This window comes from Tamandua tetradactyla, chromosome X (assembly GCF_023851605.1).
Source record: "Tamandua tetradactyla isolate mTamTet1 chromosome X, mTamTet1.pri, whole genome shotgun sequence".
NCBI lineage: Eukaryota > Metazoa > Chordata > Mammalia > Pilosa > Myrmecophagidae > Tamandua > Tamandua tetradactyla.
In genome coordinates, this window is record NC_135353.1 from 157,110,879 (window position 1) to 157,135,493 (window position 24,615).

Genomic DNA, 24,615 nt, shown 5'->3' on the forward strand with positions numbered 1-24,615 from the left:
ATTTTAAAGACACATTGTCAGAATTGCTTCACTCTGGATTCCAGCTCCTCATGCAAAGCCCCATGATTTGAATGTTAGTGTTTCCAGGGTAGGGAAGGGCCCTCGTCACCAGCCTGATGGTGATGCCGTCTGGTGGGGCAGGCCCTGGTTCTTGACAAATGGACCCACCCTAAGGCACCCTAAAGCACAGAGCGTTCAGGACAGCCTCGAAGGTGCAGCTATCTCATCATCAGAAGGGGAAGGTTTCTAACTCCACCAGGTTAGGTACCCATCTTCAGTGCAGTGCACAAGGATTCAAAATGCTCACACCGTTGTTCTTACCAGTTGGCAGGATTGGGTCACAGCATTGACCACCCAGAGGCATATTTTGCAGTTAATTCATCCTGGGGTGCCTGACAGAGGGTTCCCCCAACTCCCCCATTTGGCTCTACCTTACTGTGGGTTGTGGATTTTCTTGTTTGTTTGCTTGCTTTGTTTTTAAAGGCCTAGTTGACTGGCTGACAGGGGCCTTTCTATAACCTTACTCTTTCTAGAAGAGTCTCTTTTGTGCTAAGGCTGCTGAACTCTGGGGTCTTCGCTGAGCTCTTATCTGAAAGTCTGGGCAGATCCCAAATCCTAAGGAGAGAAACCCCGTGGGGGCCTTGCCTGAGGGGGCTCTTCTCCCACCTCCCCAGAGCAGTGGAATTGCTAGAACAGAGGCAGCCTGGAGAATCCACTCCACCACTCCTGTAGCCCACGGATCTCTCTTTGATCATGACTGCCAGGGCCTGAATTTCCTTGGGGTGATTCCAAGAGGTGGATTTTCTGGGTCAGTGGGTATGAATGCTTTCAAATTGCCCTCCAGAAAGTTTTTAAACCAATTTTACTTCCATATCAGCAGGTATCTGCTATGGTACTGCATGCATGCATACATGCATGCATGCATTCATTCATTCCCTTATGGATCCAGCACCAAGGCTGTGGGTTCATAGACTGATAGTAATCAATTCCTGCTCTAGATGGGGCTGGGAGGGGAGGGGGCTTCTCTTTGTTTCTGTGAAGAGAATTGAAACTCTGCACAACCCACCGAGATAAGCTCTCCATTCATGTCGGACTCGGAGGGAGGGTTCTTTGCCCTTAGGAATCTGGCCTCATGAAACCCCTCCCTCAGGTCCCCACCACTGCTGCTCTTGACCCAACACCTGCCACTTTGGCCTTGATGACAGCTACTATTCACTGGGGGGTCACTCGGGATAGCACCGTAGCAAGCATTTGTTGGAACAGACTTAACCCATGAAAAAAACCTGCCGAGGAGAAAATTCACCTCCTTTCCATTGTATTTACTGTTTACTCATAGTTTAAAATATTATTGTTACCTTTTATATTTAGTATCCCACTGTGAGGGCTTCTTGGGGCTCCCTATTTTTTATTTTGTAACCACTATTGAGTTCTTAGCACGTGCCAGGAAGTGTTGGAAGCATTCTGCATATGTCAACCCACTAACTGCCTTTAAGGATCGTATGGTAGGTGGACTGTTATCATCCTCGTTTAGGGATGGGGAAACTGAGGCACAGCGAGTTAAGGAACTTGCTGGCAGGTACATGGCCAGTCGGTGGCTGGGCTGGGTGACCCCATCCTATTTCGTTAAGCAGGGCATTTTCTCGGTGAGTCGGAGGAGTTTGTCTTGGGTTTTGTTATGCTTTTGCAGTGTATCTCCTTTCTCAAAGTGGGACCAGAGGGGTGAGTGGGTGGGTGCACACCCACGACGCTCACAGTACCCGTCCGATTTCACCAGGGTTGGATTCGCTTTAGTGGTGCCCGCTGGGTGGAGCTGTCTTGGCCTTGTGGAGACACAGCTTAAGAAACTAAGAGCAGACAGTTCTTACCTCTGCCAAAGAGGTGCAGGTTTCTGCCACCAGCCCGCTCCCGTCTGCACACTTTCGGAATTGTCCTCCCAAGAAATATGAGGCCAAGGAAAGCCCAGACGTGATTCAGAAACAGCCTGAATTCGTCTGTCTTTGAAAATACGGAGACCGTCTCTCATCTGCTTATTCTCCAGGGAGGAGTCGGGGCGCTCAGAAGTCAGTAATCTTGCTCTCTTGAGTCATAATTTCTGCAGTTGAAGCAGAGCCTGGGGTGGTAATAGCATGTGGGTCTGCTGCCATGGATGAGCCGGGGGGTGGAGGGGCTGAAATCTCCTCCTGGAAGAAAAGGATTAGTGGGCCAAAGACGAAAACAGATTTGAGAAATCCATTTACTTGGAAGGTTTACTAGGGAATGCAGGTCAGACATACTCATCTGTCATTAGTCACGGGTCTCTCTCCTCTTGTACCCAGCTCAGAGTTTCAAAAGAAAGGGGTAGGTGAGCTTTTAAAACCTAACCTTAATATTTCCATCCACATTATTGGGAATAAGAATTCTTCTCCCCTATTGAACTGAAGAGATGGTATTAAAACACATGTAAAAGTGTTATAATCTACTACTTTTATATTTTTCAGTTATTTCTTGCTTCTGCTTGTACAATCACAGCACCCAACTCAAATTCAAAGAATGCCACTAGCATGTCTTTGATTTCTCCTTCAGAATAAATATCACTTGTAATAAGAAAATGATTTAGAAATATTCACATTGATGAATGGCCCTAAGGGATTAAACTGAAAGAATGTCAGAATCCAAATTAGCCTCCAAATTATCTCTTTTTGTGTGTATGTGGTAAAGTTCTGCTGGAAGAACACAATTTCAATATACTGTTTGTCACTTAGATCACGCCTTACCTGAAAGCAATATGGAGGCAGTTTGTGGAATCCAAACTATTTGAGGGCCCAGACGTGCAATGTAGTGTCATGGAAAATAAAATGTGCATAGACTTGATCAGAGGAGACCTTGAACTCTAACCATAACTCTGTCCCTAACTAGATGTGTGGCCTACAGCGAGCCACCTTTCCTGAGCTTTCGTTTCTTCATCTGTACAACAGGCTGTACTAGATGGTCCTTGTAAAAGAAAAATTAGAATGCCATATATGATCTAGCCCCTACCTTTCTTTGCTACCACTCTGGAACTTGATTACTCCCCTCTTTCTTACATGCACACACACACACACACACACACACACACACACACACACGCACGTCATCTTGAAATGCTGGAATGCCATACGCCATGGTGCTTCCTTTTCTCCTTTCAGATATTTGCTCAAATTACCCCACCTCAGAGACACCTTCTCCAATCACCCTACCTGAAGCAGTCCCTTACCCCCCGCCCCGCCCCCCCCATGCCGCTCTCTAGCACATACCCTGCTTTATTTGTAAGCACTTAGCACCATCAGAAAGCACAGTGAGACACTGTGGTGCTGGGGCGGGGTAGACAGAAGTGCCCGTGGAATAGGATAGAGAGCACAGAGGCAGGCCCCCGCGTGGTCGAGCTGGGTGATGGAGTCATGAGCATTTATTTCCTCTATTGTTTCAAATTTTACAACCCTCAAACTAATTAGTAAAGAAAAGTAAGGCATGCATGAAACCGTCCTGAACTAAAGATTATGATTATGTAAATTCTGTGCACGTGATATGCAAGAGGAAAAAAGTGAGTGCTCACTCCGCCGGCGGGGGTGCCTAGCCCGGCTGAGAGGCGGGTGTACATGACCTGGAAAGACCTCTGGGCCCAGCGATGGTTCTCCACTGCCCACTTGAGGGATAAACGCACGGGCTGGGGGCCACCATAGCCAGCCTCTCGCTTTGGAAATAGATGAGGCCTTTCCACACCGCTTTGCCTTTTAGGGAACCTCCAACTCCCCATTCCACTTGCGGCTTTATGGGGGCCCCATGGCACACACCCACAGGGGAGATCTCTGTAGCAGGCACCTTGTAGCCCCTCCCACAGGGACCCTCAGTCCAAAGGCCTCCCCATTTTGGCTCTGGCTCGCCTTACTACTCCCTCTCCCTTCCCAAATACAAAAATATTGGCATTTCCTGGAAAGTGGTTTTGGCTCCGGGCCTGATATCTATCCCACACTCTCGGGCCTCCTGTTATTTTACTTCATTGAGTGTCTGTGTTTGCGGGCAGACATGGTAGCACCCCGAGTTTGCACTTGAGTTGCATGTGCGCCCCCCTCACTACCAGCAGCCTCTGCCCCTTCTCGCCTCCCTGTGCGGTGCTCAGGAGGGGTCCGAACCCCAGCACACTCATGCACAAACACTTAGTGGTTTTCTTTGTTTTGTTTTTTCTTCCATTCGCAGTTGTTTGATAGCATTCCAGTGGTCTCTTTTCTTAAATTGAGGGATAATTGACACAAAATGAAATTCACCGATTCTTCAGATGCAGATGGATCATTCTGGGATGGAAATCACATCACCCCTGAAAGGTCCTTCAGGTCTCTTTTGTATCACTTTCCCTTCCTCCCTCCCCAGAGCAACCATTTTGTGATGTCTGTCATTATGAATTCTTTCTGCCTACTTTTGGACTTCGTGTCAATGAAATCTTATAAGATGTACATTTTTGCATCTGGCTTCTTTTGCTCAGCCTAGTGTCTTTGAGATTCATCTGTGCCGTGGTTAGTAGTGCAGTTGGTTCCTTTTCATCGGCTAGTAGTACTCCCTGGTGGAGATGTTCCATAGGGATTTTCTCATTTGCCTTTGGGTTGCTGCCAGATTGTGGCTCTTGTGAAGAGTGTCACTGTGAACATCTGTGGCCATGTCTTTTTGTGAATATATGCTTTCATTTCTCCTGGGGGAATACACAGGGGTGGAACTAATGGGCCATAGGGCAAGCAATTGTTCAACTTTTTAACAAACTCCTAAATGGTTCTCCAGAGTAGCTGTACCATCTTGCCAGTGGCATCTGAGCATTCCAGTTGCTCCATAGCCTCACCAGCATTTGGTGTTTTGGTCTTTTTTGTTGTAGCCATTCTGATGGATGGGATATGGTTGCTTCTTTAGTGTTTTTTTTCTTTTCTTTTCTTTAAGGACATTTTACAGGATTTCAAGCATGTCGGTCAATGCCAGCTTGGACACTGAGGAGGTCCTGCGGGAGAGGAAGCCAAGTGTCAGATTTTTATGAACAGGTTTCAGCTCATCATCTCTGTCCCTAAAGCAGAGTCTTTCCAGCCCCAAGGGCTGTCTGTGGGCTGCCACCAGGCTATCTTAAGGCCAAAGATCCAGAGGAGGAAATCAGGGGAAGGGGAAGGAGGCAGGCAAGAGAGCCAGAGTGGAGAAGAGGCAGGGGCCCCTGCGTGAGCTTGGAGTCACACTGTGACAGCGGCAGGGACAGCTGTGGGCTGTCAGGGCCTCCACTTGAGGAAAGGGAGGGAGTAGCTATCCCCTCACAACCTCGAGGCCAGGTTCTAATGAAAGCAAATCTCAGGGCAAATTGTGCAACACACGCAGACACTGGTGAGCTAAGATATTAGCAGGCGGCAGGCACAGACCAGTTCCTGAGCCTGTTCTAGAGAGCCCCAGCCAGCTGTCCTTTCTGCTGCTGTCACCACACACTGTGCGAAAGCTTCGCCCAAGGCAGACAAGGCAGCAGTTCCAGGGAAGAGTGCTGTTACCTTGCAGTCAACACAGGCAGCCAGAACTCCTCCCAAACCAGAGGCTGGGCGTGGGACCAGCCAGGTGGCAGCCTTGGAAGCCTCCCCCAGGGCCCTGGCCGTGGGCTTTCCTGGCTGTTCCTATCCTGTTCACACAAGGGTGGGCACGGCCTCTAAAATATTTTAGCCAACCCACATCCTTGAATAGCACTCATTAAACCCTTTTCTGACCATCATCATGGTAACTAGTGAGCCATCAATTTCACCATTAAAAAAATCATTTTCTAACAGTCTGTGATCCTTAGTGAAGCCTCAAGTTTTGATGGAGATAAAGGGATAACCCAAAATCCCCAGCAGCCTCGGGGTGTGGCTTCCTGATTGGAACCTGAGCTGACCACCCCTGGGATGTGCACTTTTGATTAGGAAGCTGGCTCACTGGGCTAGAGCCTCTACTAAGTCACAGACAGGAAATGTCCCACTGTAGGTGCTGGTGTGTTTTCAAGGTAAATTACAAAAATCAGAGTCCTGAGCCAAGCATCGGTGGGATCTGGGTAGTTGAGGCTTGAGGCGGTTGTGAAGGTTACAGACAAGACTTGGATGGGACTTTGCACCGTGCAGAAAGTATTCCGATCACTTCAGTGACCCAGTGTGGCAGTGACCCGGCATGTGGCTAAGAAGGATTGGGATTTTGGGAGCAGAATCCAGAAAGGGGGTGATAATGTTGACCACAAGGCAACAGCTTGCTAGTGGTGGAACTTTTCGTCGCCAGTAGTGTGGGAGGATTATTTTGAATGGGTAGTCTTTGCCTAGAAAATCAGTTATGGACAGCACCAGGGGATGCTGGCCCTGGAACCTTTTGCCATAGATGGTGAATTCCTCCAAAGGAAAATAAGGCGACTTGTGGCTGGGGTTTGGGGGGTGGTGGGGGGAAGGGCAGAAAGCTGAGGCCTACCTGCTCTGCAAATCAAGGCCGAGGGTGGACAGCAAAGGGAATGAAGAAAGAACGGGGTGTTGTGGGCTTAGCAGTTGCCTCTGGTGCGATGCCAGGTTCCTGAATATGTCTGCTTGTGGGTGCTGGGGACCGCTGCCCCCTACAGCCCCTTCGCACAGGGGAGGGCCACCAAGAAGCCCTGCCTTTTCCTGCCCTCTGAAGACAGCATCTGGCCCCACCACCTCCTCACTGCCATGAGCTCTGTGAATGCCAATGAAATGGACTTTTGCAGTGGCTATTTATGCAGTAACTGAGCAGAGAATGGCCCTGACCCCACATCAATAAATCTGTACAAATCAGGAGAAACAGCAAAGGATAGTCAGCACTTTTCCTGCTGAAAAGTTCGCACCAGCAAGCTCAGAATCGGGCTCGGGGCACTTGGCTGCTTCCTGCAATTCTGGTTTTCAGCTAGTGGGTCTCAGGAGGCTCTGAGTTTGAAGGGGGTGGGGGGTGGGGGTGGGTATAAGAGCGAGATTTCCCAGTGGGCAGAGACAAGTCTGCACGCCCTCAGTACTGGGCTCAGAGAGGGTCCCAGGAGGCACTGCCTCAGTTAAGGCAATGCCAGCTGCTGTTACAAACAAATCAAAAGCGTGTCGTGGCTCAAACACAATAGCTGTGTATTTCTCACTCACATAAAGTCCAAAATGGTTGCTCCGGGCGGTACGCGGCTCTATTCCAGGGCAGGATTGAGGCTTACAGGCCCCCTCTGTCCCGTGGCTCCACTGTCCTTCCACAGATGGCTTCCAGAAGGTCACTGTGCATCACACTGAAAGAAGGAGAAAGGAATTGGAGGATTCCAGATGGGAGGTTTTTAGGCGCCAGGCCTGGAAGTAGTGTGCGTCACTTCTACCCACATCCCATTGGCTAGAACTCGGTCACAGAGCTAAGGGATGCTGGGAAATGTAGTCCAGCTGTGTGCCCAGGAAGAAGAGGAAATGGGTTCTGAACAGCTGGCCAGTCAGCCACAGGTGAAATATTCCTAGGAAGGATGGGAATGAACCCCTGCCTGGGATGCAAGCTGGTCCAGAAGCAAAGGAAGTGGGAACTGGGTTTCAAAAAAAAAGAAATGGAGGGCAGGCCATGGTGGCTCAGCAGGCAGAATTCTCACCTGCAATGCGGGAGACCCGGGTTCCTTTCCTGGTACCTGCCCATGCAAAGAAAGAAAGGGAGAAAGAGAGAAAGAAATGGAAGCACTTGTTTCAAGGTTGTTTCCTTCAGGGACCAGTCATCGCCAGCTGCAGTGCTAGTGGTGGGGGCAGGGAGCCAAGAGCTGGGTGGAGAAGGCAACACTAGGCAGGCCTGGCCCAGACACAAAAGTAAGCCAAGGAATTCTAGGTGCTGAGAAGAGTAGCCACCCCACCCCCGGCCGCCAATTCTCCCTCCCTTCCAGCTCTCCTTTATCCCCACCGACCCCCACACAAGATGGCAGGAACCTTTGCCCGCTCTTTCCCCCGCCCCCTCCACAGTGGCCTTCCTTGCCTTGCCTTGAATATTGTTCATGTTCTGGAAAGCCCTGTCCCTCCCTCCTATCTGAACAGCCATTCCCCAGGGGTTCACTGCTCAGTTCCCGGGGGGTGGGGGTGGGGTGGGAATCTGACAAGCCAATTCACACCAAGGTGGTCATGATCTGCTGGGGTTGCTGAGTAGCTGAAATGAGAAAATGAATGTAAAATAGCTAGCAGGGTGCTTGGCACATAATAAGTAAATGCTTAGTAAATGGCTTATCATCACTGCCATCATCATCAGTCATCATCACCCGCGTCATCACCATCATCAGCATCAGCATCATTGTGTGTGTGTGTGTGTGTGTGTGTGTGTGTGTGTGTGTGAGAGAGAGAGAGAGAGAGAGAGAGAGAGAGAGACAGAGGGGGGAAGAGAGAGAAGAGCTGACAAGGACATCAAAATTGTGTTGGCTGAGTTGGCTACATGGCCACGTGCATTGTTAATCTTTTAGGGCGCCAGGTTAATTGCTGAAGGGCAACTTTTAACACCCTTTGCAAGAGACAGCGTGCTTGTCTCTCCCCAAACCCTCCCTCAGCCCTGGCGGCCAGCCACCCCAGCCTGCTGGCCTCTCCCCCCCCACACCTTTCCTCTTGTACCCTTCCTCCTGTGCTTCTGGGAAGCCCTCCACTCCCCCCATTTTCTCTGCTAAAATCCTACCCACGTAACAAGCAAGGCCCAGATACCATGCAGCCTGCTCAGGGATACAGACTTGAGGCCTGGAATTCAAGGAAAAATACATGGGGTGGAGCAGCTCAGGAAGAAGGAGAATGGACATGAATCCTGGTTTGAGGATCCGCCTTGCCTATTAGAGAGACAGCAGGTGGCCTCATTCCTCCTTGCCCACGTGTGTGTGTGTGTGTGTGTGTGTGTGTGTGTGTGAGAGAGAGAGAGAGAGAGAGAGAGAGAGAGAGAGAGAGAGAGAGAGAAAGAGAGAGAGAAACACTTGCATTCCAGAAGTCTTCCCCTAAAGAAAATAGGAAATATCACCTATAATCTTCATTGTCAACTAGCCAGATGTTATACAGCCTGTCTTTTTCCTTCCCCTACTCCAACTTTGCACTGTTTATGCTCTCTTAGCTCCAACATGGTACTTGATTTAAGATAAATATAGTGCATTTATAGGGACTTGAAAAGACTTACCAGCCTTAAGATTCTGCAAAGTGTGTTGTTTTGCTCTCGAGAGCTTGCCTCCAGGCAGAGGGGTGCTTTTAACAAAGCAGAATTCCAGAAAGAAGTTTCCTTGTTTGAAAGATGAGCATTCCCCACCCTGTTCTCCCTGCATGGTCTGCATGCTCCTCAGATCATCAAGGTTATTATTATTATTTCTAGGCTGTGTGCAGCTGATGAAGTAAAGTGATGTTTATTTATTAGTTGTTGTTGCTTTTTTTTTTGGTTTCTGAGTTGGAATATAAGCTCACCAGAAAAGAAACTCCCTCTGTGACTCATCTCAGGAACATCTTGCATTCCAGCCAGCACAAATATGATTAGAAGAACTTTCTCAAGGGCCTCAGTTATATTCCAGCAAAAGAAAACATTAGCCAAGTTGAACATCTCTTGGCCGTCTTGCTTTTGGAAAGACAGTCATCTCTGGCCTCCTTGTGCTCCTAGTTCTTTGTGAGAACTCAAGCCACACTTCTCTTGAGCTGATTCCTCTGTGGCATGGTGGTTATAAAACAGTGTCTTCTTCGTAGGGGTCAGAGAAGAGGCCACTCGCTGGGGACACAGATGGTCATGGTGGCCTGGATTAGTACATTTGGGTCTTCACATACTAAGCATGACTGGAACTTTCCAGGGCACGGCTGGTATAATAGACACTGCTGGTTCCCTGCCCATGTCTCCTCAGACTCAACTCTGTAGGCCAAAGGCTGGTTACTGCAAATCCCTGTCACTCTGCCTGAGGGTTTTAAATTTTTTATTTTATTTTATTTTATTGGTGTCAAGAATGTACTAGATTAGCATGCTGGGCTAGCTGGAAGTACCAAGGAATGGTACCATTGTGGATCGGGGTTGGTGAATACACAGAACTTCCTAGCCTCTCCGTAGGGGTAACTCTGAGGCATGTGTCTCCCAGCATTCCCCAGTGGAACTGAGCTCCAGTTGCCTGCAGTGGTAAACTTGCTTGGTAAATTGGCTTCCTCCCTTTCCCTGTCTCACTGCTTTACTCCCCTACTGATGTTTTCTGGGATCTCCTCCCACATAAACTTTCTTTCACTCAAATCTTGCCTCAGGGTCTGCTTGTGAAAGAACCCAAACTAAGATGATCATGAAGTTTCTGTTGTGGCTGTAGTACTGTAGTAGCTTCTCAGTGTGTGTGTGTGTGTGTGTGTGTGTGCATGCGTGTGCGTATGTGTGCAGCTGCAGTCCTTTGAGAGCCCATATCTTCTGCATGGAAACTTGGTAAGACAGATATCAGAGATTCAGGAGGTAGCCAGTTTGCTAACTGGGCCCTGTGCTGTAAATAAAGACAAGCCTGGGTGCTGCTAAAATCGCTGGACCCAGGAGGCACTCCTTCACGTGGTTCCTACTGGGTGAACAAGAAGTGTTTGTTGATGGACACTATTGCCTTCTTATCACTGAGTGTTTCAGGGTGGAGGCCATGTCCCCCACACCACCCTACCACCCCTTTTTTTTTTGAAAGCTCTCAGGTGCCTTTTACTGGAGCCAGCCACATTTGGTCAGGGTTGCCAGCTCTTGTCTCTGCAGAGATTTCAAGACAATTAGAAAGGCTCCTCCTCATGACTGGTGTCTGCAATTCCTCAGAGTTTTAATTCTTTGCCTATAGCTTTATCACCCACTGAAGTGTTTACTATACCAGCGAAGGAAGCACACTGCCTGAGCCTTCTCCGTTACACACCTCAGTGTGAATGCGTTTATCAGCTTCTTTCTGGAAAACCCAACTTCGAGGGGGGAAACCCAATTCTGACTGTCCAAGGAGGGGCAGGGGGGAGGCAAAAATGAACATCAGGCATGAGAAGAAGATACATTTATGTTCTGTTTTTGCTTCTTTTCCACAACCACGTCACAAGCGAACGTGCTTGGTGATTTTCAAAGCCTGAGAGAAACTTTGCCAAAATTTGGATCTCCTCCCTCATGTACCTCTAATCCGTGTGAACAATTTCATCCTTTCTTCCCCCGTCCTCACTCTGCTGAGACGTCCCAGTCCCACCTCTCCCTCTACCATACTGCGCGGCGTCAGGCTCTCATAGCTCCCGCATCCCCTGGTGGCCAGGTGAATGACTCAGCTTCCTTATTTTCCTCATGGCTTCCCTTCTTTGCCTGTTCTAGGCGTCCTCCCATCTCCCCACTTTCTCTGTGTCTTATCTCTTCCAGCTGAGCAGTCTCTTTCTCATTTGGCCCTATACGCCTTTGTAATCCACCCCCCTTTGCTCCTTCAGCAAAAGTCTCTGCTTGCTCTCTCCCTCTTATCCTTGCCTCTTCCTCTCCTCCTCCCCTTTCCTTTGTTGTTCCTCTTGTGAGTGAGAAAATGACCCTAATCATGCTGAGAAGTAGGAGAGAAGAGCTACTTAGGCCCTTGTGTCAAGGAGAAGGAAAACCGTAGGATGGGAAGTGAAATCATGCATAATGGGCAATCAGGGGGTCACTGCAGGACCTTTGAAAGTGCTGGTAAGTCCACATTCAAGCTGCAGAAGGCTCTGGCCACCTCTTCTTTCTCCCCCAGCCTGACTACAAAGTAGACTTTTGCATTTGTTTATATTGTTTTCCCTTGTCCCTCATTTCTAGTATTGCAGCATTGTTGCTTTCTGATGCCACTGAAAATTTTCAATATTTCAGCTGCCTCCGGCATTAAGTAGGGTTTCTCGGGCTGGCCTGGAAACCTGGCCATCCGGTGTTACACTGATTCTATGCTAAATGCCTTCCCAGGTCTTGGCAGCTGGTTTTAAAGTTGACCTTCGAACAAACAGGGTTGTAGATTGGGAACTGAGTGTACTTACCCATTCCCATCCAAGGCGGGTAGGTTATGCTTCTCGGGCTGCTTAGAGGAGATCGAGGCTTTGATGCCGATGACAGTGACGCCCATGTCAAGACGGCACCAGTGACGTTGGTGACAGTGATGACGGCAGTGGCAATGACAACAACGAGGATAAGGATGAAGACAGTGGCAGCAGTGGCGAGCACGATGATGACCGTGACAGTGGTGATGTTGACAACAAGGATGACGACAGCCACGACTCACTGAGCACTTTCCACGTGTCAGGCACCGTGCCAAGTACTTGACACAGATCATCTCTGCTAATTGTCACACCCACCGTGCGTGGCAGGTTTTTTAAATCTTCACTTTACACAGAGGGAAACTGAGGCCTGGAACTAACTTGTGCAGGGTCACACGAGTAGAGTCAGGCAGAGATGAGATTTGAACCTAGGCCTATCTGGGTTCAGAGTTTGTCCTCCTGACCGTTTCCACGAGGCCCATGGGGCCAAGTGTCCGGGCTGCGGCTGGCACTGTCTACCTGACAGTGCTTGGTGAGGGGCACGCATGGCTTGAGAGAAGGGGAAAATCTGAACTCCAGTCCTTTGTTCTTCAGACTTCTACGCCCCTTCCTTCCAGTGACCCCTCGGAGGGTCTATTTCTGGCACACTGGTCTCTGGAAAATGTCCTGCTAATGACACGGGATTATAAACAGTCCTTTTCCCAGAACAAAAATTTAACCTTTGTATCTCAATCTAATTAGACATATTTTCTCTTCCAGAGGCAGGTTTTTTCTCCCTCTTTGTTCCAAACTTAAGATGTTTCTTCGTTGCTAGAAAAACCTCCCCCAGAACCATAGCTCTGTAGGAAGCTGGCCCTTGGGTGGAGACCTGCGCCGTGACCTTTGCTCCTTCACAAGATGGCGGCTGCGGGCGGGGTTCTGGGCGTTGGCCAGAAGGCTGTGCGTCTTTGGCCAAATGCAGGGACAAAACCTCGCTGACTCTCACTGTCCCCTGTCTTGGTGGGTATCTCCTGCCAGTAGCAGGCCATGGGTGAGGTAATGTGCTTTTGAGGAAGGAGCACAGGAATGGGCTCTATGTTGTGTGACCTCGAACAAGTTACTTAACCTCTGAGCCTCAGCTTCTTGTCTGCAAAATGGGAGGGGTAGAGTGGGCCAGTGACCCCAAGACTTGTTCTGACAGGGTGGGTTCATTTCCTAGGGCTACTGCATCAAAGTACCATGGACTGGTTCCCTTAAACAACAGAAACGTCTTGTCTCACAGCTCTGGAAGCCAGAAGTCCAAGTTTAGGTATTCCACTGAAGTCCTGGCCGTGCCTGGGCAGTCCATGCTGCCTCTATGCCATGGTCATCTCCTTCTCTGCCTGTATCCCACTCCACCTGTGTCCGAGTTTCTTCTGCTTACTAGAACACCTGTTGTATTCAGTAAAGGGTCCACCCTAATCCGGTTTGGCCTCATTGGGGCTCCTTCAGGGTACCAGCGGTTAGGCCTTGAACTTATCTTTTGTGGGGACGCAGTTCAACCCATCGTGTCAGGGAACTCTGGGAGTCTCCCTGGGACTTGAGAGCTTCATCTCCTGCGGAATTCATTCTTGCAGTCCTTTCAGAAAAAAATTGAACATGCCCTTAGTACATGTATATTTATTATTGAATTACAAGTCCTCCTCTATTTCTTTATTACATACATTATAAAATAGAAAAATGGTGATAAAAAGGATGAGATGATAAAGTGAACATAACTAAAACTTTCACAGCACCCTGCAAGTTGGCCTTGCCCCCACTTCCTGGGGAAGCTTTGGGGTGCCCTGGCGGCCAGTGATGATGGTGCTTAGGTCCACCACTTCCATTTCTCACCCAATATTTGTGGGTGAATCAGATACGAGCTAAGATTCACCCTCTGCCTCTCCAGCAGAACTGCCCCACAGCCACTGCCCAGCCTCGCAAAGTTCAGATCCAGTTGTAGCCAGATAGCCGCCACTGCTTTAGGAAATCATGTGGCACGTTGGGGGGGAACACATTTCAAAACCTGATCTGGGTACTTGCCTTTCTTTTCGGGGGCTGCGGACAACACCTCTTGATGAAAAAGGCAATCTACCAGAAGGCAGGCGACTATTTTGTGTAGTCTCCGTATTTTAGCCAATTTGGGAATACATTCTTGTGGTAATTATGTTCACAGTTTCAGTAGAAAAGCCCTGTGCTGATGTTTAAAGCTCAGAAAATTTAATCACCAGGGCAAGTAATTGACAATTATTACACCCTATGGGGAGAGAAAAACCATTTTTTACCCAGTTGGAATTACTTCTTAGATATTTCGTGCAGCTCAGATCCTGAATGGTGAAACCATATCCGTTCTGTGTTGTATTAAAGGACAAAAATTGCTGTTTTCTAATTTGACTCATAGTGAGTGGCTGGTGATTTTTACCCACAGTTTCCCAGCAGTGGGGAGTGCTGTAAGCACCGGCTCACAAGCAGAAGATAGGTGTAGGACAGGGTGGGGCTGGGGACAGGGTTCTTAGCAGAGATCTCTGCGAAGCCAGCCTTACAAGGTGGAGACACACCTCCTTGTGTCTTCCTGGATGTCGGGGGCACCGGTAGAGACTGTGAGGGGCAGGGGGAAACATTGAGGGAGTTCGGAGTGGTGCTTGCTTCAGTCTTTAATGTGAGGGAATGTTCTGGTTTGCTAGCTGCCGGAATGCAACATACCAGAAACAGAGCGGCTTTTAAAGATGGGAATTTAATGAGTTGCAAGTTTACAGTTCTAAGGCTGAGAAAATGTCCCAATTAAAGCAAGTCTATAAAAATGTCCAATCTAAGGCATCCAGGAACAGATATCTTGGTTCAAGAAGGCCAATGAAGTTCAGGGTTTCTCTCTCAAACGAGAAGGCACATGCTGAACACGGTCAGGGTTCCTCTCTCATCTGGAAGGGCACATGGCAAACACAGGGTCATCTGCTAGCTTCTTCTCCTGGCTTCCTATTTCATGAAGCTCCCCGGGAGGCATTTTCCTTCTTCATTTCCAAAGGTCGCTGGCTGGTAGACTCTCGGCTTCTTGTGGCTATGTCATTCTCTGCTCTCTCAGAATCTCTCTTTCTCCAAAATGCTTCCTCTTTTATAGGACTCCAGTAAACTAATCAAGACCCACCCAAATGGGTGGAGACACGCTTCCACCTAATCCAGTTTAACAACCACTCCTGATTATATCACATCTCCAGGGAGATGATCTGATTACAGTTTCAAACATACAGTACTGAGTAGGGATTAGAAGAAACGGCTGCCTTTGCAAAATGGGATTAGGATTAAAACCTGGCTTTTCTAGGGGACATACATCCTTTCAAACCAGCACAGGTAAGGAGCAGGATTAGCCAGAAAGAAGGTGGCTGCTGGCCCGGTACCTTCAGACTGAGAGTTCCCAGCCTGAGCTGCACATTAGAATCACCAGGGGAATTTTTACCACTCCCCACCTCCCCTCCCACACTCCCCACCCCACCCTCCCCAATTCCCAGGTTGCATGCACCCCAGACCAATCAGAATCTTTGGTGTGGGACCCCATCATTGGTATTTTTTAAAGCTCCCAGGCCATTCCAGTGTACAGCCAAGTTTGCGACGCAGTGCTGGGCCAGCGTTTCTCAGACTTCCAAAGTGCCCAGGAATCACTAGGCGACGTGCTGGTTAAAATGCACATTCTGATTGAGTAGATCTGCGGTGGGGCCTGAGACTCGGCATTTCTAGTGAACTCCCAGGTGCTGCTGCTGCTGCTGGTCCACGGACCCCCCCACTTTGAGTAACAAGGACACGGGCCATCCAGATCTGACCGGAAATAGCCAATGGCTGCCGGTGGGCCCCATGAAAACCGAAGCTGCTGAGGAAGTCACTGCCAAGCCCGAGCAGATCATCCTGCTCCTGGGGGTGGAAGTGGGGCCGTCTGAGGCTGAGCCCACCTGCCCGGTGACCTCACTCGGGTGGTCACAGGGTGCAACAGGGCCCCAGAACAAGTGGTGGCCCCTGGCTTGAGTTGAAGTCGCCTTCAGCGTTGTGTCTGTTGTGAAAACGCTTTCACTTCACAAAATACCATCAACCCACTCTCGAGAAGGGGACTTGAGCCTTTGAGAGGGGTTCCCAGTGTGCCCCGGGCCTTTCATCCCAATTCTTGGCTCAGCACCCAGACCTGGCCTGAGGTGGTTTCAGGGCTGCCGTCTGGGTGAGTGGGGGCCTGTTCTGGGTGTCCTCAGGTCCCTTTGGTTTGAGTTGATGCGGGAGCTTCTGGGGCTGTGAGTTTCCCCTGACTAGGATCCTTTAGCATATGGCTGAGGGTGTTCAGAGAGAGTGTTAGGTTATTGTGTGTGTGTGTGTGTGTGTGCGCGCCCGTGCCTTAGACAGTGGTAAATGTCCACCAGGAGGAAATAAATGGGCTGTAGGACCTGGAGAACAGTCTACATTTTCTGAGCAGTTGGGTGTTTTTGCTTTTAAAGTAAGTCATAAAAGGAATCTTCATTATACAAGTGTCAGTCTGCAAGGAAGCTTGTGTGTGTGTGTGTGTGTGTGTGTGTGTGTGTGTGGCGGGGGGGATGAGTGCTTTGTGTGATTCTCTGGAAGGAGAAGACCAGGCCCAGTGGCCTCGCACCAGGAGGGATGGGTGTGAGGCGAGGCGCCGCCTGCTCATGGCCAGCCTTGGCTTCTTCACTGACCTAACCCTTCCTAAGGAAAGCTGCATCATCTTGATTTTCTTTTCCGAGGTGTGTCAGAACACGGGGGAATTCATACCCCACCACCGTCAGCCCTTCACCATCCATAAAGAGCTTCCACATCTGCTGTCTCGTCAGAGCCTCCCGCAGGCGGGGGCGGGTGGGCCGCCGCCATGTTGGCCTCCCATGGCCTGTGGGACCTGACTCCCTGCTCTTTCCACAGCAAGACTGTGGTGGCCTCTGTGGTAACTGGTCTTTGACAAGTTAGCCTTTCTGGCTCTCAGTTTCCACAGCTGTCAAAAGGGTCAGGAAGAAGACAAGGATGGTGTAAGCTTTAATGCCCTTTCTAGCCTTGATGTGCCAGGATTCTAGAAATGGGGGCCTGTGACACGAGGCTGTGTGGGACAACACTGGGCTCAGGGGGCCTAGGTATTCATTCATGCACTCATTCATTCAGAAAATATTTCCTGAGCACCTACTATTTGCCAGATATGGTGCCAGGGATAGGGATATAAAGATTTGGAAGCGAAATGGTCTTTGCCTCCTGGAGGAAGAAGGCCATCCCTGGATTGGGGTGGGATCTCAAGACAAAACAACCGTAAGTTGAGGGTCCTGTGGGAGCTCAGTGAGGGTGGAGGAAGATCCCAGAGAAAGCCACCTTGGGAGTGAGCCCCAGAGTCTGATAAAGAAGCAGGAGTCAAGCCAGTGAAGGCAGGTGCTGGAGAGGGCTGGGCTGTAGGACAGACCGCAGAGAACAGGCCCGAGGCCGCCATTCTAAACTTCCACCTTCTCTCTGATCAGCCGCCCCCCCCCGAGTGATCACTAGGTGAGAAGATTCAGATAACAATTCTGTGACCCCACAAGTCTCCAGGCAAGCTACTGCCCTCTGAAAGACCCTCACCATCTTCCCAGGACTTGACACTTTTCCCCAGAGTCTCCATCTTGGGGACACATGGGCCACTCTGACTCTGCCCCAGTTGCCACCGTTCAAAGTCAGTAATAATGGTGAGCAGGCGGAATGGATGGGTGACAGTATGGAAACCCATTTGAAAATGATGTTTTGAAAAACCCAAACAGAAGGTTTCCTGCCACCTCCAAAGAAAGGCACACCCCCCTCTGCTTGCGCATGAACCAGGGGCTCGTGTGACACTCCATGGTTTGAAGAGGTCCCAGGCCTGCCCTCTGCCTGCACGAGCACGCGGCCGCCATCTTCTCTCCGGTCATTGTCTGGTTTCTTCGCTTGTCCTCAGGGAAGGAGATGTGCCTTTTGAACCCTCATTTCAAGAGCTTGTTTTATTCCTGGGGCATCTCTGTGGCTCCTGGGGCTGCCCCCACACTGTGCCCACTCTGCACCCCACCAGCTCCTAACTGAGAGTTGGGGTGAGTTGCATGGCTGCTGGTGGCTTGAACAATAAAAGCTGGAGGTGGAGAAAGAGAGTGGAGGCAGAAAGGTGTATTGTGAGGGCAGGGTTCATGTTGGTTTTACCTGCATAACCCTGGGGCCTGGCCTTGTGGCCAGTGGGTTCTCAAACTAGTGGTGAAGGAAATGCAGGCCTTGTGTCACCAGGCCAGGCCTGGCATACCAGAGGAAGTGGCCCATGGCTTCCTTTCCCCTCCCTCTCCCCCCCATACTATGTGCCTCCTGCCCCCACCCCAGCCTGCCCTGCATCCCATCTGGCCCAGGCCCTGGGCCCAGAGACTCAGAGGCCCCAGCTGGGGACTCATGGGTTCCAATGTGTCTCCCACCCCCATGCCGTCTGTTGCAGGAACACAGGCTGGGGTGGGGATGGGTGGGTAACTGGAGATAGGTTGAGAGAATGGGTGCCTCTGACCCTCCCCTAGGGTTTTAGTTTCCTGGGCTGCTCAAGCAAATACCATGCAGCGGGTTGGCTTAAATGATGGGAATTTAATGGTTCATGGTTTTGAAGTGAGGAGAAAGTCCAAATCAAGGTATTATCAAGGTGATGCTTTCTTCCTGAAGACTGGTATTCTGGGACTGGCTGCTGGAAAGCCTTGGTCCTGGCCTCTGTCACATGGTAATGCACATGGCGGCCCCTCCTGGCTTCTCCCTTCTCTTCTAGGTTTGTTGACCTTTAGCTTCTTGCTTTCCATGGCTTTTTCTCTCTGTGTCTGAATTTCATGCATGCCACTTACAAGGGACTCCAGTAACAGGATTAAGACCTATCCTGATTGAGGTGGGCCACACCTTAACTGAAGTCACCTCATCAAAAGAAAGTCCTACTTACATTAGGTTCACAACCCACAGGAATGTTGAAGTTTGAGGACATGTTTTTCTGAGGTCCATACCTCCAAACCACACCTGCTATAGGGGAACAGAGGATGCCCCTGGTAGAATGAACAAACAGTTGGAAAAGTTTACTGGAAAGGACCTGGGCACCCCAGGTGAAGAAGTCTTATGTCCAAGTGCTCTCTTGCCCACTTCTGCACACCCATGCACATGGGGGTTGAAGGGGAGGCTGGAGGGAGGAGGGTGCCCTGTCATCCTCGGCACAAGAGAAGGAGCCTGGGAGTGGACCTGACCTCTAAACCCAGCCTTAGTGCAACCTTAAGTTTCGTCTTCGACTCTCCAGTGGGATCCATGTTCTCATTACTAAAATGTGCGTAATTACAGGAGTGCTTTCACAGGGCCGCTCGGAGGATTAAATGAGGCAATGCATGAAATGTTCTCAGCACAGGGCCTGGCACATACCAAGTGCCCAGTGAGTTTTAGCTCTTGCCATCCGTGGGAAGAGCAGGGGCCTGTGGGAGGTGCCCTGGAGCAAGGTCCCCGCCATTTGCTCTGAGCAGGAGGGAGTAGCAGGCCAGGCAGGGAGGGGAGTGAGGTTTCACAGGAAGAGGTAGGAGCTGGCACCTGAGCTGAAGGTGTGTGTGAAGAGCAGGTAGAGGGGGTGTCCAGAAATTTGCCTTCTCTCTCTTGAGAGGGAGCTGAGGGGGGCAGGGAGGGCGGGGGAGAGGGAGGCCGCCACTTCCGGAAGGGAGGCCACCACTTCCGGAAGGGTGGCCAGGGACAGTCCTTATGAGAAAATGGTCTTCAGCTGGAGTCTCCCAAAGCCCCAGAAAGCCCTGAGATGGCACAGAACGCGTCTTCACTTGTCTACTGAGTTGGCTCTAGGACCATTCAGAATCCACCTGTGATGGGTGCCTGGGAGCCTTCTCTGACAGCTGCTGTCCTTAGCCTCAGCAGCCCCACCCTGGCTTCCCTTGAGCCTCCTGTGCCCCCTCCCTAGGGGTCTGGCCACTGGGAGGGACAGGCCTGACCCTTCTGTGAGCCTTTGGGGCTGGAGGAGGCCTCGGATCCTGCACACCGTCACGGGGCTGCATTTGGAGGGCTAACAGAGTCTGGTCTTGTGGCGTCCTTGCCTCTCCTGGCATAACTTCGATGCCTTTGCTGCTGATCAGTCCTGTGTCTCCCCCTCTCAACTATAACCTCCATGAAAGCAGGCGCCTTGCACGTCCTGTTCATGGCAGCATCTCCCACCCCCACCAAAGCATCTGCAGACAATAAAGAAGTTGGTTGGACGAGCGAATGAATGAATAGATGGATGGATGACTGGTGGATTGGAGGCATGGCATTTTCTGGGCTGAGTCAGGGAACACTCATCTCGGGAGAAGTCAGTCAATCCAGTTTGGGCGAGCCCCTTCAGCTTCCCTGGGGGACCCCAAGGGGATTACCGGCTGGCACAGCTGGGCCACCTTGAGGTTTCCAGAGGACACCCTGTCCACAGGGAGCCAGGCTTCCGGGGCCTTCCCGCCGAGGCCCCACAGCATGCTGTCCAAGGACCTCACCCACCAGTCCTTCTCCACAGAGCTATTTGCACGCACAGCATCCTTCCCCCTTCCCCTCCTCCTGCTGCACATAAACTCCTCGCTTGGAGAGCCTGGAAATAGCACAGGGTTGTTCATTTGTGAACGCTGCCTTACCGAAGTGAGGCCGCATTTGTCTGCTGCTCAACTCATGGTGCCCTGGGCCGCCTCCTGTCCTTGTTTTGGAGGTTGTGTTGGTAATTTAGGGCTTGGGGAGAAGAGGAGGAGGAGATGGCTACAGGGCTGGAGTTGTAGACAGGTCAGACACGTGAGGTCAGGCCTCTGAGTTGCCCAAGGCCCGCCCCGCGAACTTTAGGCTTCTTGAATGATGGAGCCCCCACCACATTCCAGGGCTGCACGCATCCCTGAGTTCGCCATGGTGCCTGCCTTCTCCATGGTAACGAGGCTAAATGGGGACGAGTTTCCATGGAGAGCCATAGCGCAGCTGCAGCCGCTTCCTCCAGGAAGCACCCGCTGTGGGTACCTTTGGCCTCTCCGGAGGTAGCTGCAGGTCTGCTCGAGACGCCTGGGGCCTCAGGAACACTGATCTCCCCCTTGGAGATGTCTGTTTCCCACGAGCACTCCATTTCCCCAGCCCTGGAGTCATCAGCATATCCCCCCTTACCTGGACAGGTAGAAGATAGAAGAGGTCACAGGTCAGGCAGATGAGCTGATTGGGGAAGGTTGAAGCTGGACCCGCTGCCCGCTCGTACCTGTGACAGCATCTTGTGCAGGTTATCCTCATCCTTGTCCTAGGGAGAAAACAGGGTGTCACGGGCCTAAGGGAGACGGGAGAACCGTGGCGCCCTCGTGCAGAGGCACTGCTGTTCCTCTCATCAAGTCTGTTTGGAAGAATGATTGCCGCCGAGGGTTTTCTGAACGCTGCCCAGTAACTGGGAGGGCACCCCTTCCCTGCCCCTAGAATTCTAACGTGCCCGGGGTTTTATCTTGTCCTTCAAGGAAAGTCAGTCTTTGCTGCTGATTTGGATTGAAGCAGGTCTCATCTCCGTCCATCTTAACGGTCCAGGAGAGCAGTGTGGAATGCAGCGTCGTGCTGGTGGAAGGCTGAACCGGCTCAGCTGAGTATTAGGCTTAAAAAGACCCTGTCTAAGCCCCCTCGGTTCTCCAGTCATGACGTCATCTGTGTGTGGCCTAATCGTGTGTTAAATTGGGGCCACCCGCCCACCGCCGAGCGCCCGGGCGTGCTGATTCCTGTGCGGAAAGATCCCTAGTGTGGCTGTCCTGCCCAGAGGGAAGGGCTGCGTGGCCCCCCGCCCCAGCTGACCGAGATAGGACACCGTCTTAAAGAGGCGGGGGAGGGCAACTCGGAATGTCCTTTTAAGGCCGCGTCCTGTCGTGTGTTCTGTGTTGCAGGCCCCGTGACAGCCGAGCCGAGTGATGGATGACCTGCAGTCCCGGAACCTCTCTGACATGACCGACTCCCCGCCCGCCTTGGCCAACAACAGACTGGAGAACGGCATGGCCCAGCTCATCACCACCGAGGCCTGGAACATCAACTCCACTGACCTGGTGAAGAAGGCCCTGGTGACTGTGCCGGCGCCGAGCATCCTGAGCCCGCCCGCCGAGTCCCAGAGCGGCATGGCTCTGAAGGTGGCGGCCACCGTGCTGCAGCCCCTGTGCCTCGGGGAGAGCCCGGTGGTGATGCCCATCCACATGCAGGTGGAGGGCAGCTCGGCGCCGCAGCTCCACCCCAGCGGCAACGCCGCCTATGTCATGGCCACGCAGGGCCCCGTGCAGCTGCCCGTGGTGCTGGAGCAGCACGTCTTCCAGCACCTCAACTCCCCGCTGGTCCTGCCTCAGGAGGCCCCGTGCTCCTCCGGCGCCATGCATGGCAGCCTCTTCCAGGGAGCCGAGAGCCCCGAGGCCCAGCCCCAGCTGCTGGACCTGAGGACCCCCAGCCAGCCGCAGGAGCCCACCCTGCCGTTTGAGACTGTGCTGCAGAATCTGTTTCCCTCCCAGGGCGCTCTGGGCCCCCCACCATGCCAGCCGCCTCCCGGATACCCCTCTGCGCCCCCCCAGCCCTTTAACTCCCCCCTGTCCCCGCTGGTGCCACCGGCCACCCTCTTGGTGCCCTACCCCGTCATCGTCCCCTTGCCTGTGCCGGTCCCCATCCCCATCCCCATCCCGGTGCCTCAGAGTTCTGAATCCAAGTTCAGCCCCAGTTTCCCCAAGCCGCCATCTTCCTTCAACCTGCCCCCCTGCAAGGGCACCCCCGCCCCCCTGGACAAGGAGGAACTGAAGCCCTTCGACGTCCTCCAGCCCAGGGAGTATTTCCAGCTCAGCCGCCACACGGTCATCAAGATGGGCGGCGAGAACGAGGCCCTGGACCTCTCCATGAAGTCCGTGCCCTGGCTCAAGGCCGGCGAGGCCAGCCCCCCCACCTTCCAGGAAGACGCCGTCCTGGACCTGTCACTGGCCGCACACCGCAGGCCGGAGCCGCCCCCCGAGACGCCGTACGACAACGGCGTGGAAATGCCCTTCGCCCCCGCCGCGCCCCACGACGTCTCGGCCCAGGGGGACAGCCACGGCGGCCCGGCCTCCGAACTGCCCGGCCAGCCCAGCAGCCAGGTCAAGGCCGACAGTCCCATGGAGATTGTGAGTGACTCCCAGGCAGCCAAGGTGATTGTCTCGGTGGAAGACGCCATGCCTGCCATCTTCTGTGGCAAGGTCAAAGGCCTCTCGGGGGTGTCCACCAAAAACTTCTCCTTCAAAAGAGAAGACTCCGTGCTCCAGAGCTATGGCATCAACAGCCAGGGAGGAGACTCCATGGAAAACGCGGAGCCGCTCAGGAAACCCGTCAAAAACCGGAGCATAAAGTTAAAGAAAGTGAACTCCCAGGAAATACACATGCTTCCCATCAAAAAACAACGGCTGGCCACCTTTTTTCCGAGAAAGTAAATATTAGCTTTTAAAATGTTTTTATGGTTATAATGTGGGGAAAGGTGCATTGGTTTTATAAAAAGGCATTTAAAACAAATTATCTTTGTTAATTATTTGGGGGAGTAGGTGGGAAGAGGGAAGATGAATTGGCTCTAGAGGCCCTGTAAGCTAGTGTCATTTTCTTTTTTAATTTTTGACTTTTCACGAATAAGTAAATAAGAGCAACCTATTTTTCAAGCAGATTGCACATTTTTTGCAGCTTTAATGGAATATTGGGTGAATCAGAGGGGTGAAAAAAAAGCTATTTTCATTGCCACAAAGTGCTTTGATGATGTAATACCTAATAAAGGGTAGGATGAATATTTCACAATAAATGTTTGTTTGCACTAATTGGTTGCAGTATTCTGTCATTTCTAAAATGGGCATTCCTTAATTGGGATGGTTTGGGCAAAAGTCTCTCCCTTGTAAAACGCTAAAGTTACTTGTGTCTGAGACCTAAAGTCTTCACATTTATCGGGCAGAGAAGAATTATAATGCTCTATGCCACGGTAAAAGGAGGATTAGGGATTTATAGATCTTGAACAAGTCACCCTTGGGCGTCAGTTTCTTCATTTGTAACACGATGGTGGGGTGGGTTTCAGTACTCAAGACCCCTTGCAGCGCAGATGGTCCTCGGGTATAGAATTCTGTGCCCGAACCCTCCATAGAATAAAACAGACAAATGTCACTAAAAGGAAAATTAACCCCACACACACACCAGGCATGTAGCTGGAAAGGACCCTCTTTTCAAGGGCAATTTAAGAATGTGGTTCTGAATAATGGAAAATATTACAAGTCAAAAATATTACTGAAGTCCACCCAGAATGAGAGACAAGTCCGTTGCAAGATGTCTCATAAATTCAGCCCTGTGGTTCTCAACTGGGGCGATTGCACCCCTTACCCCCCTCCCTGATGGGGAGACAATGTCTGTCTGGAGACATTTCTGGTTGTCCCGATTGGGGAGGGAGCTGCTACTGACATCTAGTGGGTGGCCTGCTGCTGCACCTCCCACAGTGCATGCCCCCCCACCCCCTGCAGAGAGTTCCCCAGCTCCCAAGGTCAGTAGTAGAGAAGCCCCCGGCGCAGCCATCTCTGGATGGCTGGACGCAGTGTACCCGGAAGGAGAGAACATGCGTTGCTCTTAGCTGACAGCTGAAAGCCACCTGCACAAATGAGAAACTGCGAATGTACCTCTAAAATAAACCTGTGAGGTGGCACATCACACT

The 24,615-nt window shown here is 51.3% G+C and overlaps 1 protein-coding gene across 5 annotated transcripts in view; it reads left to right on the top strand.

Annotated features, from left to right (window-relative positions):
- RAI2 (retinoic acid induced 2) overlaps nucleotides 1-23,740 on the top strand; it is a 60,344-nt gene extending 36,604 nt beyond the window's left edge. For all 5 annotated transcript variants that reach the window (XM_077146899.1, XM_077146896.1, XM_077146897.1 and 2 more), the window contains one exon: nucleotides 21,824-23,740. In XM_077146899.1, the coding sequence (XP_077003014.1) occupies nucleotides 21,848-23,368 (1,521 nt within the window). In that variant the 5' untranslated portion in view covers nucleotides 21,824-21,847 and the 3' untranslated portion in view covers nucleotides 23,369-23,740. The remainder of the gene's footprint in view (nucleotides 1-21,823) is intronic.
- Nucleotides 23,741-24,615: the final 875 nt, after the last annotated feature.